The 18115-nt window shown below is 41.5% G+C and overlaps 1 protein-coding gene across 4 annotated transcripts in view; it reads right to left on the bottom strand.

Moving 5' to 3' along the window:
* The window catches only part of PEPD (peptidase D), a 423809-nt gene that overhangs the window by 315485 nt on the left and 90209 nt on the right, over positions 1–18115 (bottom strand). For all 4 annotated transcript variants that reach the window (XM_077185106.1, XM_077185104.1, XM_054640499.2 and 1 more), the window contains 3 exons: positions 16772–16816; positions 9337–9412; positions 7927–7973 (listed from right to left, as the gene is read on the bottom strand). In XM_077185106.1, coding sequence (XP_077041221.1) covers positions 7927–7973; positions 9337–9412; positions 16772–16816 — 168 coding nt within the window. The remainder of the gene's footprint in view (positions 1–7926; positions 7974–9336; positions 9413–16771; positions 16817–18115) is intronic.

Raw genomic sequence — 18115 nt, 5'->3', positions numbered from 1 at the left:
TGCTGTGCTTACAGTGAGAGGACAAGAGGAAACAGCCTCAAGGTGAGACAGGGAGACTCAGACTAGGCAGCACAAAAATAATTTTCACTGTGCAGGTGATGGAACAGTTTGCTCAGGAAGAAGGTGGAGTCACCCCCCCTGGAGGTGATGAAAAGAATCTGGATTTGGGAAATGATTTAGTGGTGTAAGGTTTACAGTGCTGGTGGCTGGGCTTCATCTTTAAGGCCTCTTCCAACCTCGATTCTATGATGGCATTATCATCCTGTAACAACAACACTGATCTTGCATTTCTCAATACTGCTGATAATGCACACTCAAAAAACTACCACCTGCCAAAACAGCACACAATTCTGCACAATTCATCCCCTAGAAAGATGATACAACGATAGAAAAACAAACAACAAAGCCATCACAATAGACATTAAAAATGCTGCTTAATTAGCTGTGAGGTGTCACCTGCACACTATGATGATGAGGATGTTCTGAGAACAAATTTGGAAAAGAATTATGCAGCAGGCATGCCAGCAGCAAGGAACAAAATCTGCTCTTTTTCTTTTCATTTGTGTAAAATATGTTTAATTTTCAGGTCAGTGTGTGATATCATGACATTAATGGACAGTCTTGTATTCTACCCATTTCCTTCAAATTGAGCTTCTGGTCTCTTGAGAATGATAACAAGCAATTCTGCTTATCAAAAGATGACCAAAAAACACAAAGTTCTCATCTCTTTGCTGCATCAGTAATTAGCAAAAATTATTGAGGTAAAGCTTACAACAGAGATAAAGCCTCACACACAGTAGAATCTTTACTTCTGACTTGTCTGAACAAGCATGAACAAAATCCACATCAAATAATAATTTCAGCCTGCTGTCTTTTACAATGAGTTCCATTTCACATATCTGCAATCTTAGCTTGTCATTAGCAATGTTAATTAGTTCACTATCTCAATACCACACTGGATTCAGTAAAAACTGGGATCACTGCTAATTTGAGAAGAAAGCTGGTTCTTGCTGCAGTGACTAATAGTCACTGTAGAAAACATCCAGAGAAATTAATAATGCCTGCAATTTTCAATGTTACAAAATTAAAATGCTACTGTTTTTTAATTTCCAAAAAGATAATCAAAGGATAATTATGAATGATCACATTTACTGTATTACTGACCCTGTGAGGACACTGACACAGCATTCAAAGGTGGGTTATCTCCTGCTGTGCCATGAGCCAAGTTCTGTATGCACACACGTGGTGCACATCCTGCCACAGCTCTCTTTCTGAAGGCAACTATTTTCCAATATCAGCATGGTAATTGTTCTTTGGTATCTCTGTGATGATAGAGGGGCTTATTTGAAATCTCTCACATGGTCCCAGTTCACAGGTTTTTTGTAGAAGGTAAAAAAAACCCCAAATATGTGAATTTCAGTCACAAGAGTGGCCTGTGCAATTCAACAGTTCTCTTGCACCAGGAGGTGACTGAAAGACAGAACAGCTGAGCTTCCCCCAGGACCTCCTGCAATGGGAAAATGCTGAGAGGTTGCTGGGAATATGCTGAAACTGCCCTGCTCCCTCCCAGCAGCCAATGGAGTCCATCACCAACCCCCATGAGCAGCAGCTCAGGTAAAATGGGTCTCAGTGCCCCAGGGGGTGTCTCTAACTCCCACATTTCTCCTCTCAGCTGGGCAGAACAGGGAGAGCAGGGCAAATGAAGTGGGCACGTGTTTGCTAAGACTGGGGCAGCTGAACCTCCTGCAGTGGATTTACATCACCTAAAGCAGATGAGGTGCTGAGACAGGAGCTGCATGCTCACAGGTAATCCTCTCCCCATTTCTGCTGAGTCGAGTGCGCACACATCTGCAATTGTGCCTCTGTATGTCACAGAAGAGAAACAATGCTCAGGGGTTTTCTAAAGCAATTTTTAAATTTAGATTTATTTAAAGACCATTTACAACCTGACTTCAGCTGGATTAGGAAATGAGTGGTGACAGCCTCATTTAAAACATCAAAGGACCAGCTGTACGTAGGGGAGGTGGGCAGGAGGGGAAGGCTGCAGGAAGTGTCTCTCTGAATCCAGTTGTTTTTCCAGGCACACACATTATCCCTGACTTCCCTCTGGGCCCTGAACACATGAGATTCAGCAGCTCACTCAAATGAAGCAATTAGCACCCAGCACTTGCTGTCAGAGCTGTCAGCACTAAGCTGCCTACACGGCCCTGGACACTGCAGGTCAATTCCTATCACCATTTTTAGGAAGGCCTGGATGAGCCCTGCTGCCCCTGGCACAGGTACAAACCACTGGCTCAGCACTCCCTCCCTGCCAGCCCCAGTGCATCCGTGCTGAACAGAAGCTCCTGGGCTGCTGCATGGGGAGGATTTCTTGTTAAAAACAGAGATTGTGGCTGATCCACTTCTTCCTTCAACCCTTGTGCTAGAAGTAGACACAAAGACAAATAAATAATATCAGGAACAGGATCATCTTACACCAAACACCATCCAGACAGCAGGCAGACTCCTGTCCTACCACACAGGCCTGAAGAAACAAAGGAAAAATTACTGGATTGCACTGGGGTTTTTAAAATGCAGGAAAAGGTCACCTTCCATCTCTCTCTGTTTCTCATGTATTTTAAAGTTTGAAAACTAACCTTTTGATAGGAGCACCCTACACTGAAAACCACATCACCTCTAACTGCCAGGCAGTTTGGGAAATAAGGCACTCAAGCCATTTCCAGGCTACACAACATTAACTGTTAAAAAAAAAAAAAAGAAAAAGACATAAAAGATATATCAGTAACTGAGCAGGCTGACATGCTGCTTGAGACTAATGGAGTGCTGGTATCTTGTTTAATAAACATACACAAATAGCAGTGAGGGTCATGACACAATTCAACACCATTCCCACACCAAAAAGCAACTGTGAAAGATTCACCCGTGTATTTTTGTCAGCTGCAGTGGGAATTCTTATTTACTACCTATGCACACTTTTGTGAAGGACTTATCAAGTTTATAATTGAGCTGAAAACTATACAGCCTCATGAAAAAAACATTATTTTTGAAGACCATTTGCTGCAAAAGTCAGTGACTTTCTCAAAAACATTCAAAGAGCAAAATCATCAGGAAATGGTAAGTGGCAAATACTGATTAGCTAAAATCATCAGCATTTCACTAAAACAAAATGCCCAAAGGAAAATAAAATTATTCTGGCTATTTTCTCTTTCTTAGTGAAATAAAATGTGTGTTTTATTTTCAGTTTGTTCCACTGGAGCAGAGGAGAGAGAGAAAAATGAAAGATGAGAGCCATAATCTGTGAGAGTGCTCTCAGACTTCCCCAGATAGTGAAATTTAACACTGGCAGATACAACAGCAACTCATCTCAGAGCCCAAGCTCTGCTCTGGAATCAGGGACAGCACTGAAAAGAATAGGGATAAAGAACTTTTATCAGCCTCAGCTGGTAAGAGAGGCAAGGTGTAAAAATAGTCTGTAAGCATTGTAAACCAACAAGAAAAAACCTCTGTAGCTGCCTTCTTGCCATTTTATTCTTCAAATTATTGCCCTTAGAGCAGAGTGGAGTTTAAGTTTAGTATTAACTGCTCCAAAATCCTCACAATTACTTCCCTTACAATGAAGAATTTTTTCCTAATATCCCATCCAACCCTGCCCTCTGTCAGTTTGAAGCCATTCTCCCTTGTCTTGTCACTCCAGGCCCTTTTTAAGTAGTGGCTGTCCATCTTTCTGGTAGCTCCCTTGAGGTACTGGAAGGTCACAAAAGCAGCTTCTCCTATGCAGGTGAGCAATGCCAGCTGTGCCAGCCTTTCCTCCCAGCAGAGCTGCTCCATCCCTCTGCTCATCCTGGAGCCTCCTCTGGGCTCTCTGAGCAGCTCCAGGTCCCTCCTGTGCTGGCCCAGGCTGGGGCAGCTCTGCAGGTGGAAATCACTGAGGGGCAGAGGGGCAGAATCCCCTCCCCTGCTGCCCAAGCTGTCTGCTCTGTGCACTGGCCATTGCTCTCTGTGCGCTGGCCAATGTCCCCTGGGCACTGGCCACAGCCCCTGTGCACTGGCCACTGTCCCCTGTGCACTGGCCACTGCTCTCTGTGCACTGGCCAATGGCCCCTGTGCACTGGCCAATGGCCCCTGTGCACTGGCCAATGGCCCCTGTGCACTGGCCACTGCTCTCTGTGCACTGGCCAATGGCCCCTGTGCACTGGCCACTGCTCTCTGTGCACTTGTCAATGTCCCTGTGCACTGGCCACTGCTCTCTGTGCACTGGCCACTGCCCCCTGTGCACTGGCCACTGCCCCCTGTGCACTGGCCACTGCCCCCTGTGCACTGGCCACTGCCCCCTGTGCATTAACCACTGGCCCTTGTGCACTAACCAGTGCTCCCTATACACTGATCAATGCTCTCTGTGCACTGGCCAATGTCCCCTGTGCCCTAGCCACAGCCCCTGTGCACTGACCACTGCTCTCTGTGCACTGGCCACAGCCTCCTGTACATTAACCACTGCCCCTTGTGCACTAACCAGTGCTCCCTATACACTGACCAATGCTCCCTGTGCACTGGCCAATGCCCCCTGTGCATTAACCACTGGCCCTTGTGCACTAACCAGTGCTCCCTATACACTGACCAATGCTCTCTGTGCACCAGCCAATGCTCCCTGTACAGGGTACACCAGCCACTGCCCCCTGTGCACCAGCCAATGCTCCCTGTACAGGGTGCACCAGCCACTGCCCCCTGTGCACCAGCCAATGCTCCCTGCACACTGTACAGGGCACACTGCCCAATGCTCCTCTGTTTTAGAAGGCTCCCCTTGCAGGATCAGGCCCCAGGTTTTGGGCACTGCAATCACAGTTATTTGCATGGTAACCCCCAGTGTTCAGCAGCCACAGAGGTTTCAGAGACAGTCACACAATCCAGGGGGTGTGGGACAAGGGAATGGCTGTTTAGGGCTGCTTTAGTGCTGCCTGGCATCCTCAAGCAGTGAGAAATAAACACATCATCATCCAAGGAACCCAGGACTGGGCACACACTCCTATCACAGTGACACCAAAGGGGTTAATTCACTCTAACATGCTTTCAGCACACTGCTTTCAGCAAGGACAGTTGCAAGAAAAGAAGACATCTGGCTTAAGAATGCCATGACAGAGAAAACGAAGGACTGAACCTCTGGGAACATGGGGTGGGATTTATGGTAACAGCTAAATTTTAATATGCACATAGTAACTGTATATAAGAAACACACATAGAACCACATGTCCACATTAGGTTAGGATCTTAGGATCTCCAGCATGAACCTCAGGCCCGAATAAATGATGCCCTCTTTAATACAGCTTTAGTGCTGGGGAGTCTTATTCTGATATTTTGGCCATTTGGACCTTCAGTGCTATTAAGAAGGGGATAAACCCCCACAAAAATGGCAATGCACACAATAGCTGTGTGTCCAGAACTCCTGATGCAGGAAGTCACTCACCTGTTGCTACAGCATCACTTTCACATCATCCCCCAACCAAACTGACATTCCAAGTACCCTAATCTTAAAAGTGCTCTTTTTAATAAAAAGGGAACAAACGAGGCAATGCACAGAAGATTCCTCACTTAATTTGATAATACACAGATAAAATCTAGAAATTGATAAACACTGATCTACAGGAATTATCTCCAGGCCTTCAGAGAACTCTGAAACAGATAACTGTAGGTCCTAATTAGTGCTTTCAGTGTGTTTTTATAGAGACACAAAACATCTTTGTCTATATGCTCACACTCAACTTTGCTGGAATCACAGATTTTATTCACACACTTCTCAAGCTGAAGACTTTTTTTACCATTTTGCTGTATTTTGAACAATATATTCACTACAGAGCAGTTTCATAATTAACAGCCTTTAATTAAAGAAGATTAATTAAACATGAGATAAGCACAAATACTAAACAAACTGCTTCAGAGAAAACCCAGAATCTGACCTACCAAAATGACTTCATATGCAATTACACATGCTGTGAATTACTGTCTGTAGATAATTGCCTTGGCTGTCTCCTTAAAGTCAACCGACCACACATTAAAGTTAAATAATATCAAACCAGAAAAGAAGTCAGGGCTGATTGGAGTTGCAGTTAAATGCATTTATTTTTTATATATCTCAGCATTAACACATTACTGGTTCAAAATCATTTACCAGTGTTTAACCAAATGGACAAAGAAAAGGCAACAGTTAGGTCCCACATCTAGTAACAGACAATTTTAATTGCTTTTGGGATCTCTGCAATTATTCTTCCTAGCAGACAGAAGAATAGCAGACAGTTTAAATTTTTAGGGCCTTTTTCCCCTAAAGGAACAGGTGCAGGGATGAATTCGGTAAAAGAAACTGAAATTCTAATTATAGTCTCCAAGGCAGACACAGTAGAGCAGTCTGCCAAGACCTCTTTCATTAGCTAAATAACTTCCAACTCTTTCAAGAAGTGTAATCCATCAAGAGTTATGGAAGAATAGAAGGCAATTTTAAATAGGTGTAGTAGCTGTTTAAGTTATTTATTTTTTTTCAATTGAAAGACACAAATAATCTTTTCAAATGGTTGATGTGTGTGAAAAGAGCTAGCCAGGGAAGAATGAAAGTCCCAGAGAAAAAAGGTAATATACCTTGTAGACTTACAGAAGAGTGTTTATGTAAGTAGTTGTTGTATGACATTTAAATCAAACTGGCATTTAAAAGCACCTGAGAAGAAATTCTGCTCTAGGGAAATTTTTGATTGCTAATGATTTCCAGAGCCAAAATCTCACTATTGGCACGTATAGCATGGCCAGTGAGTAAAATAAACACAAAGTTCAAAAATAAAGACAGAATGTAACCAATATTTTATTTTCCCTGTTACCTGGTGGGATGTGTAAATGCAGTTTGAGGCACTGACAAATTATAGGCATGAGACTATAGTATCTTAAGAAATTTAAACTGCTTAAATGGAACTAAGGGCTTTATTTGTCTTTTGAGCTACCTTGAGATCCTGATGACAAATACTGTGGTCTCTTTATATTCCCTTCCCTGGGTGCTGCTCTAGCCTGCTTACAAGCCTTTGAAAAATTACTGCCAAGAAACAACAGTAACTGATATATGATTGCTATTTTCTATTTTTTCATTATGCAAAGACTTTGAAAATTGAAAATACCACGTACAATCTAAAAATAAATGGACTTGATGATCAAAACCATGCTTTAAGTGATAAATGCTGATGATCTAATGTAAATATTGATTCAAGAGAGGAGGCAATGTTTTCCTTAGATCTAGACACATCATTAGTGTATCAGTTAGGACCAGCCAAACACCTCATGGATGCCTGTACAGCACATTCTTTTCAACACTAGAGATATCTGCTGCTTTCTTATTGACTTCTCAGCAGCTGTAGAACACCCATCACATGTGTGATCTGAGCTCCTTGTGCAGGCTGAGTACAGGTACTGCTGCCTTGTAATTGCAGAAAAAATGTAATGGCACACAGCCCTTCATCAGACACTTAAACACCCACTCATGCAGCCTTCAAGCACAACCAGACTAAAGGCAATGTTTAACCATAAACCCAGTTTTATTGGATGGCTTCAAACAATGAAAACAGCTATTTTATCAAGTTTCTGTAAATTACTGTAACTCCAGCAAGAAAGATATGCTACACTTAACCAAAAAATAATCACCCCTCATCAAATGCATGTTTGAAACAGATGAAGTATCACCTCAAAATAACAAAATAATACTTACAATAATACTTACATCAAATGCATGTTTGAAACAGATGAAGTATCACCTCAAAATAACAAAATAATACTTACAATGGCCTTCAAACACCAATGAACTCTCAGTCTCAATCCAAGCTAGTGCATTGTCTCAGCTATTGCTTTTCCCCCTGCTACAGAGCTATTATCTTTTTTTATTATAATTAGTATAAGAACTCTTACCTCTCCAACTCGTATTCTTTCATTCCTACTTTTACAGCCTTCATTACCTGTAAGATACATATTAGCATGGGACCATCACAGCAGGAAGAAATCTCATATTTATAAATTTATGACTTATGACTATCTCCAGAGAAACCTATATTACAAAAATATCATCTGTACTTCATTTAAATTTACATCAGTACATGCATTTTAAAACTACACTGGAATCAAACACTTAAATCTTTAAAAATGCCTGCAGTCTCCAGCAATAAAGCAAGTTTAATTGCCAAACTACTATATCCCAATGAAGTGCAGCCCACCAAAATACCAATGTTCAATTGTGAAAGCTGTGGTGAACATGGCAGCAAGGCCTTTTGTCCTACTTAGGCAAAGCAAAGCTAATGAACTGGATTAGCCTACAATGGGAGAGTCTCTTTTATAGTTTAAATCAATAGAAAACTCTTGGAGTCAACACCAGTTTACAGGTCATAAATCTGATCCTTGTTCTCAGATTTGCTAAGAAAGTTTTATTTTATTTCTGTATTATAAAAGTTCTAGGCAGCTGCTCTACAGAAAAAAAGTACTCTCAGATGTGATAAGATTATTCAAGGATGACAAAAAACCAAGGAATATGAATGCAAAATAACTACCCTTTGAGTTTTCAGTTTTCCAATATTCATTTTAGCACATTCTTACCCTTCATAGTTTGGATATCTGAGGAGTAGGAGCCAAGACAAGCTGAGACAGCAACCTCACCAGCTGGTTTTACCTAAGCTCCCCCTGGTCACCTCATGGGCACATCTGCATTTCTGTATGGAGCACAGGACTGACACCCAGGCTGGTTTTGTCATGACCACCAGGACAGGGGGGCAGCTCCCCTGTGTAATGCCTGGTCCAGCCTGAGAGCCTGGACTTGGCATTGCCACTCTGGTATGGCAACACAAGAGCAGGGCTCAGCAGTGCCCCAGGGACTCACCCAGCTCTGAGGAGCACCCTGAGGAATCCTCTCCCTGTCCCACACTGTGCATGGAAAGACTCCCCCAGCCCACCAGGATCTGGGGACAGTCACCTGCTAGTTAAGCTTTTCAGAGCTGCACATGGGCCTGAATAATCTTGATCTTTTATTTCTCCATCATGATGCAGGTATTTGTGCACACAGAACAGACTGACTGCAAGCAGGTCACCTTCTGCTGAGGTGAGCTCTTACCCAAACCCACACTTCATTTCTCACACATCACAAACGCACCGCTGAGTTCAAGGGCAATGCAAGGTACATTACTGGGCTGTAATAGGAGGGATATTATCCTCTTATTTCTATCCAGCCTTTCCATTATTTTATTACTAAGCAATTCTGGGTTGCTGGGGACATTTTCTGAGTACCACTGCTACACTAAGAGCAAAAATTATTAACAGTAAAGGATCCATTACCTCTTTATGAGCTTCACTGGAGATTTTATTGGTGTAGCGCAGAACTTCCAACTCCATGTCTGTCTTAATGACACGACTTCAAGAGAAGAACAACAGACAGCATGTTAGACTGCAACCCCACAGCTAAAGAATGCAAAATGAAAAAACCCTGAAAATTATATGCATCACCTATAATAAGATTAGATCAAGTACACCTCAAGAGCAAACAGCTATTACAGTATTCATGACAGCAAAGTATTGTTGGCATTGATTCAGCATTAGCAAAACAATCTTACAAAGGAAAGTCACAAGAATTTCAAATATCAGCCTGCCCTATTTAATACTTATAAACAAGTGGTTCAACCAACATTTTTTCAACTCTTCTACAATACATTAGGAAGAAAACCAATGCAATTCTGCATTTGTCATAACTCTAACACTACTTCAAATGGAACATTTTCTACAAGCATGCTTGATTTCCTTTTAAACACAATTTGAAACTATTTAACATATTCAAATTCCCAGAGCTTCAGAATTTCTGTTCACAATCCCAACTCCCACCTATCTGCAATACCTCAAAAGGTGGGCAAGGGGTGATGTGAAAAATGCTATTTTTGTTTGGTATTCAAAAACCCAAACCCCGAATTCAGAAACCACAGCAGCAATAATTATAGCCATGATGTTCATTCTTTCACATGCTTCTGAAGGAAGATAAAAAACACAAAACCCCAAACAAACCAATGCCCTAAAAACCCCATCCTGCTCTTTGTGCCTTATGAGATACTGAATTCAGGTATGTTTATAAGCCTTGATACTCTCTTCTGAACTCATGTGAAAAATGCACGTTTAACTCCTCTCTACATGCATCTCTATCATGTATTTCAAATAAAAGCAGCTATTGAGTGGGACATGCACAGTAAAGCAGACACAGTTCCATAACCTCTATTAAACACCACATACTCCTTCCACTGTTAGACAAACTGAATTCCTGGTATTTTTCATACCCATCTCAAAGGCAGCTGTGAAGTACATACTTACTGTTTACAAAGTACAGAACTACATCTGTTGAACTGCATGAAAATATTTCAATCATGTTTTCAAGCTGCACTCCAGGGTCTGCAGCAGTTACAAAGAATCATAACTGTTATACTTTGAAACTGCCACCAAGACCCCTCTTTTCATTGTTTCATGCTCCTCCTCACACTGCTGTAGAAAACTATTTACTGTATTTCTGCTCTGTAGTTTAATGAGTCCAGAAACAGGTTTCTCAGCCATCAGTGCCTCTGATGTGAGATTACAGCATTTCCCACAGACAGTGCATTACTACAGCACAGCCACTCCCTTCAAACAACTCTTCTGGCAAGAGTAAAGGTACCTTTGTAAAATCCTGATATTGGTCAGAATGCTTTTACAAACAGAAACACTGTAGAGAGGAGTGGATTGACTTAGTCAAATGGAAGATGACACAAAATAATCACTATGCAATTGAGAATGAGAAGTACAAGGTTTTAAAATGCACACCCAGGTGAAAAAATTACACTGGGATGGTAAAATCTGCTGCCTGTGAGTGAGGAAACAAACTTCCACTGCTGTCTTTCAGCCAAGACATAAAAAAGAGTGGCTCAAATATATTTCTGTTAGAATGAGGCAGCAAAGGCTTACAGATTTTTAATTTTTTTTTTAATCCTATTTCTTGGAAGACTGCATGTGCTAGCAGGGTAATTTAATACTTGTTTGATGTGCCTTTATATTACTTTCAGTATAAAGTACATATCCATGATCTGCAACTGCCCAAAAAAGAGTTCATAATTCAGCTGTCTGATCTCTTTGTTGCAATCTGCTGGTAATAAAAGTTAGTAACTGCTCCACAGCAAGTGCAAACAGTGTTAGAAACCATTTCCCTTGGCTTGGGCACAAGGCTTCAGGATCAATGTATTTGTATTAGATCACAGCTTCTCAGGTATCTGTGTGAAAATAGGAATTCACACTCAGCCTCAGCCTGACTATTTATGCAATGCAGCTCCTTCATTTACACAAGGTCAGGCACCAAAATCCTTCACAGAAAATATTTAGTCATTCTGAGACCAACAAACACCACTGGCCAAGGAGAGGAGGAAGGAGAGGGAGGGAGGAAGGAGAGGGAGGAAGGAGAGGGAGGAAGGAGAGGGAGGAAGGAGAGGGAGGAAGGAGAGGGAGGAAGGAGAGGGAGGAAGGAGAGGGAGGAAGGAGAGGGAGGAAGGAGAGGGAGGAAGGAGAGGGAGGAAGGAGAGGGAGGAAGGAGAGGGAGGAAGGAGAGGGAGGAAGGAGAGGGAGGAAGGAGAGGGAGGAAGGAGAGGGAGGAAGGAGAGGGAGGAAGGAGAGGGAGGAAGGAGAGGGAGGAAGGAGAGGGAGGAAGGAGAGGGAGGAAGGAGAGGGAGGAAGGAGAGGGAGGAAGGAGAGGGAGGAAGGAGAGGGAGGAAGGAGAGGGAGGAAGGAGAGGGAGGAAGGAGAGGGAGGAAGGAGAGGGAGGAAGGAGAGGGAGGAAGGAGAGGGAGGAAGGAGAGGGAGGAAGGAGAGGGAGGAAGGAGAGGGAGGAAGGAGAGGGAGGAAGGAGAGGGAGGAAGGAGAGGGAGGAAGGAGAGGGAGGAAGGAGAGGGAGGAAGGAGAGGGAGGAAGGAGAGGGAGGAAGGAGAGGGAGGAAGGAGAGGGAGGAAGGAGAGGGAGGAAGGAGAGGGAGGAAGGAGAGGGAGGAAGGAGAGGGAGGAAGGAGAGGGAGGAAGGAGAGGGAGGAAGGAGAGGGAGGAAGGAGAGGGAGGAAGATTGTGCAGGGAGCAGGATCAGCAGCCCCTGGGCTCCTGGGTTGCAGTGGTACTGTTGATGGAGCTCCCACATCCTCTCTGGCTAAGTAGAAGAGCCTGGATTTCACCACCTTCTCAGTGTCTGCACAGTGCAAAAGGCAGCACCCTCCCAAGCCAGGTTTACAGCAGTGTTTGGCACTTCAGGGCAATCTTGTGATGAGTGTCCACAGTTCTCATGATGTTTTCCCCCACTTCCAAAATAAGGACAGGAAGAAAATCCCACCTTTTTTCATGAATGTGAACTTCAACGTTCTATTAAAAACAGCTCTTAGACCAGTTACAGCCTCTGCATAAATGCATTAATATTTTAATGGGAATAAATAATTTCCAGGCTCCAGCTAATGCAAATTGCCACAATGTACAGATTGCACATGTAAGGCACTCCTCAGATTAGCTGGGGGGCCACTCAGTGCAGTCTAGTTGAAATAAAAGCACAAGTCTCAGTGTCAGGACTGACCTATAACTTTCACCCTCTTTCCCACTCTCATTTTGCCAGTGTAAAAGCATTTCTTCTTCCTCACTCTCCTTTTCCACACATTTTCTACTTTTATTTTCACTTAGCCATATGAGCAGCTGGTCTTTTCACCCACGTCAGTCATCCAGCAGGACAGAGAAACTTTAATATAAACAAGAATCATTTCAATCCTGAAAGTGCATTTGGGCATTTTAAATGTCTGGATATCAAATTACATGCATGACCTAATCAAGTGGTGAAGAGCACACAGAATTTGAGGCAATTATGAGGCTGAAACTCACATAACTCAACTGTATTTTCCTAAACCAGTGCTCTCCTCAAAGCTACATAAATTGGTTCTCCATGTGCATTCTGCAGCTCTGATAATGCTGCCAGAAGTATTTGTTTCCACTTATCAGATGAGTGCTTTATCACCTGGCTTGTTTTGCTGCTTTTTGGTCCATGTGTGCAACCTTAATGTCTCCTTTCTGTAACACACATGGAAAACACCTGGGAACGTCCACTCCTCCTTTTCCTTCTGGAAATATCACATTTACAGACCACCTAATACATAAGGATGATGCCCATGTGGGCAGACTTCACAGACCTACCTTATTTTTACCCTTTCTCACCTCTGCCGCTACCTTTCCACGTTTTATTTATAGAAATTTCTCTACCACAGTTGATACATTTATGCTCTTCTGCAATGCATAAAAACTTGCTAACTGGATTAGCATAAAAGGCAGCAAACACAGCAATGCCCATTTGCAAAGGAGAGGCATCACAGTACAATTCTGAGAGACAGGTGAAGGAACACCAAAGACAGGAGTTCAAAAAAACGTTAAGAGGTTTACAGCATAGACAGAAAAACCTCTGAAAACACAAAAAGCAAATGCACAGTTTTAAGATACTAACATACAGATCAGTTTTCCCAAAGAAATATTTATAGCTTTCCATCACAATAATGCAAAAAACAGAACATAGGAAATCTTCCATGTAAAACTATCAAAGTTCATTTTCACTGGGTTTACAGGAAAATACAGTATATACAGGCACAAAGCTGCAAATTACTACATGTTTACTTCTAGCAGCAACAGGATTATGATAGACACTGGCAAATTACAAGAACAAAAGGCCATTTGGCTAAGTGTTGGTGTCAAAAAACCTCCTGATTGCTAAGGAGATAATTTAGACAAGTTTGAATTCTTTCTTCTGTTAGATGGCATTTCCTTTTCAAAACACTGCAATCAATACTTAGCATATCCATGAAATTTGAAGTAGAAGCCTTTAAATTTAAAATGAAAGTTTTAAAATTTGTTTGGAAATACACCCACTCAATAAAACGAAAAAATATAAATAAAACACCATCTGCAAACTGCTGAAATCTAGTGTAAGGTTGAATTCTTCTGTTTCATCCTTAAGTTCCATATCAAGTCAGAAAATGATGAGATCTTGAAACATTAAGCAAGAGAGGCAACAGATCCTTAACCTCAAACACTTTGCCTCTTGTCATTTTTTCTGCATTTTATTAGAGGACTGTATAATACTAGAGTTGCCTTTTGTAGCTCCCAGTTCCCCCTGGCTGGTTCAGAAAGCTCAGCCATTTCATCTCTAGCTGGCAGTTTGACAGCATGGCATAGAGCAAAGTTTTTCTGACAAGTACCATGTAAAACACAGTAGTTCAGAGCTTGCCAAATCTGAAATGAAATGCATCCCTGCAAGGAGATGATTCAAAGGATGCAATTTCTTACCCCAGAATATAACCCACAAGAATTCATCTTCCTAAAAGAAAAATGTTCTTAACTCTAAGAATATTGCTTTTCAAACAAACTTTCTTGGTTGGTAATTTGACATTCCAAGGAGATTTCTACTTTAGTAAGCTTTAATATGACCTGTCATTCACATGGTAATTTCACCAGCCACTTAAATCCTAACAACCATCTTTAACATACTTCTGACTTAAAATGAACACCACCAAACTCAGTAAAACCTTTTAAAACACCTCTGAATACAAATCTGAACTTTCTCTTTACTTAGAATTCCCCTTCCTTGAAAGCCAGGTGTAGGGAAGGTGCATACCAAGCATCCCTCTTCAGTCAGGCTGCAGGAAGAACTGAATCAGAATTCCAGGCTGCCTCTCACAACTCACTGAAGAGATGATTCCTTCAGAGATGATTCCTTCCACCCCAGCTCCAGGTGCTGCCTTTTCACTGCCTCAGTGCTCCACCTCTCTCAGCACAACCTCCAGGGCACTGACCTTATGTTTGTCCTTACCTGAGCTTCCTAAAGAAGACTTAATCACCCTTTAATTGAAACCACAGAGGGGAAAAACTCATGACACTTTGGTAAGGTGGATGGAAACAAGCTGAAAGCTACCTTGGGAAAAAGTCTGGAGCCCTTCTCCAAAGCCTTCTGCAGCTAAAATTGCCATCTCTGTCCCTCTTGTCCTGCTGTGTCTTCAGTGCAAAGCTGGGAAGTCAGACAGGCCCTCTCCAGGCCCTGTTCCTCAGAAATCAAGCCCATAACATAATGAACATTAAGAAACATAGGAACCCTACATAGGAACCCTACATAGGAACCTGTGGTGGTTTGACAGGAAATGTGTTTTTTGGGATGCTGTGTTTTTGGCCAATGGATATTCAGACTTTAATATTGTGTTGGAATTTGGTGGGGGGAGGAGGAAATGCATTTGTGAGGTTTTCATTTTCCCTGTGTGTGTGTTTCATTTTATCTGTAGTTGTAGAGTAGTTAATAAAGTTCTGGTTTTTTTTTCCCTAAGTAGGAGCCTGCTTTGCTTATTCCTGGTCACATCTCACAGCAGAAACCAGGGAGAAGGTATTTTCATGGGGGCACTGGCATTGTGCCAGTGTTAAACCATGACAGAACCCTACATTGGAACCCTACATTGGAAACATAAGATAATATAACATAACATATAACATAACAAACATAACATAACATAACTTCTCTGTTTAGGAAAAGGACTGGCACAAACTCTAGAATAGGCAGGATCTAAAGATCAGCCCCCCTGACACCCAGCAGCAGGACATGAGTCCAATCCCACAGCTCCAGGCACACCCACAACTCAGGGATGGAACAATGTCTGTCTACACAAAGCCTCCCCACTTCCCTTCTGCAGCTTTATGTCCTGCCAAGCAATGAAAAATATCTGCCACAACAGATATGTGACCTTTTAACAACTCTAAATGTTCCCAAAATCACTGATGTTCACATTACATCTCCACAGTTTTCAAGCTGGCAATTAGCTGTAGATGGAGACAGCAGAAGATGGTTCTCAGCATATGTGCTGAAAATAAGCATTAAAAACATAATATGTAGGAGCATGCAATACAATGCTCTGCCACAGTGGGACCAGAAGGTGCACCTGTGTTTTGTATTTTAAGCTTATCTGTCTTAACTAAGGATTTGCTTCCTCATTTCTAGATTAATCCACACACACAAAAAAAAGCTTAGATAAAAACCTAATTCATTAACAAAAATCCACTACTATGTTCTTTCATCCACTACTATGTTTCTTCAGTAATTTTCTAAATGGAAAACTAGAGAGCCTTAGTTGGAGCAATCCTGTGGACAAAGTCAGCAATGTTGACCAAAAGAGGAAAAGTAATAAAATGGAGCAGCTTTGCACTTAGTCACACATCTAGTTTGTTGGTTTCAGATAGGCTAAAGCAGAGTTCCCCAAGAATTACAAAGTACAGTTATATGAATAATAATTCAACAAAATTAAGGCTATTAAAATAAATCCTGGAGAAGAAATAACACCTCATTAAATACTACCTGTTTAGACAGAGTTTTGATCTACATTTGATTTCTGTTACTAGACCATAAATTCTCCTCAGTTCCTTTCCCATTCATACAAATTTATATTTACACAAATGTGACTTAAACCCTAACACATCCTAGAGAAATGTGCATCCAGATAAAATGCTTAAGAAATGTTACATAAATTCTTTGGTTTTCAATGCTGTTACCTTGCCCTATTATTATGTTTGTCCATTATTTCCAGTCCATAAGATGAAATCAATTTAAAATTAAAACTCCTGTAGTAAAGTAGGAGGTTTCAGCTGAGGGAGCCCCTCTGAAGCAATGGTTCAATATAGGCATGTTCAACACTACTCCAAAAGAAAGATTTTATGTAACTCACCATTCTGCAATTTCAGGATGAAGAATTTTGTTGTTCACATTAAACCTAAAAAAACACAAAGATATTAATATTAAAAAGCAGCCAGCCACAACAGCAGAGACTACATACTCTTTTCTTTTTTTTAAACCATGTATTCTCTGAGGAAGTAAAGTGAAAAACAAGTATTGTATGAGAATTCAACAGAGAACCCAGGGAGAAGAATGCATTTAATTTTGAAATACATGAAACTAAACCATATACATAATTTCAAGAATGTGCAGAAGCCAGTGTAAGAGTATGTTTGAGACATGCTTATCACACTTCTTTTGGCAACAATAAAAGGCTGGGTTATCAGTTCACTGCTGTGGGGGGGACCAGCCTGACCTCCAGGCACTCATTCCAAATTATTCTGTGATTTTCACTTTGTTCCTCAAATACCCTTCAACGAAATTAAACCCAGCAAATTGCAGATTTCATCCTTTGTTTCATGCCTTCCCACTTCTGTGTGCACAGAAGGTGGCCATGTGATAAACAAGCTTGCTTTAGAGGATGGTGAAAAGGAAAATGACCTCTCCATGTCTCTTCCAATCTGCAGAAGAGGCAAAGCAGAAGCTCCACACTCGCCTTGGCCTCTGACACTTCACTATTTTTCTGTTTATTTTCTACATGAGCAATTCATGTAATCTTGGAGTGATTTTGAGGCTCTCTAAACAATAACACCACAGTGGCAAATAGAGCAAGCAGCTGAGTAATTAGGTGGAACACAAATGGATTTTCAAGCATTGTTTAAAGGGTTTTTTGCTTACAATTTAAATGCCTAAGGAGTGTTCTGCATCAAGGATATTTTTGTCTGCTCAGGACTGTTGGCTCTCCAGTTAGGGTATTTAAGAGAATTAAAATGCTACAAGCTCCCAAAAGTTCTTCAAAAGAATGTTATGAGGCAACAGTTCCTTTTCCCACATTTTTGAAGGAAAAAAAATTCAATCTATTCCAGGTTATTAACCATTCTTTATACCTCAGAAGGGACCAATGAAAGCACAAATCCAATTTAAAAAAACTTACTTAGAAGTCACTTTTAATTGTGTAAGGGTCTTCCTGTGTCCTGAGAAAGCAGAAAACCCCCCTATATTTCTCTTTTTCAGAAACAGATGCTCATAAACTTATAAAACCCTACTAAGGAGAAGGCTAGTAGCTCAAACCAAAAACTTATTACAACATTCAACAAGGACAAGCTGTATGGTATTGAATATTATGGGTATTAATGGGAAATCACTGTAAAAACATCTCAAGACAAAAAGCCATTCACCAGTGACAGAATAATGCATCACTATATAACAAAATTGGTCACTTGGAAACAACAAAGTA

Source organism: Agelaius phoeniceus, chromosome 12 (assembly GCF_051311805.1).
Source record: "Agelaius phoeniceus isolate bAgePho1 chromosome 12, bAgePho1.hap1, whole genome shotgun sequence".
In the NCBI taxonomy this organism is placed as follows: Eukaryota; Metazoa; Chordata; class Aves; order Passeriformes; family Icteridae; genus Agelaius; species Agelaius phoeniceus.
The sequence above is the reverse complement of the archived record's forward strand: the minus strand, read 5'-3'. Positions and strand labels throughout refer to the sequence as shown.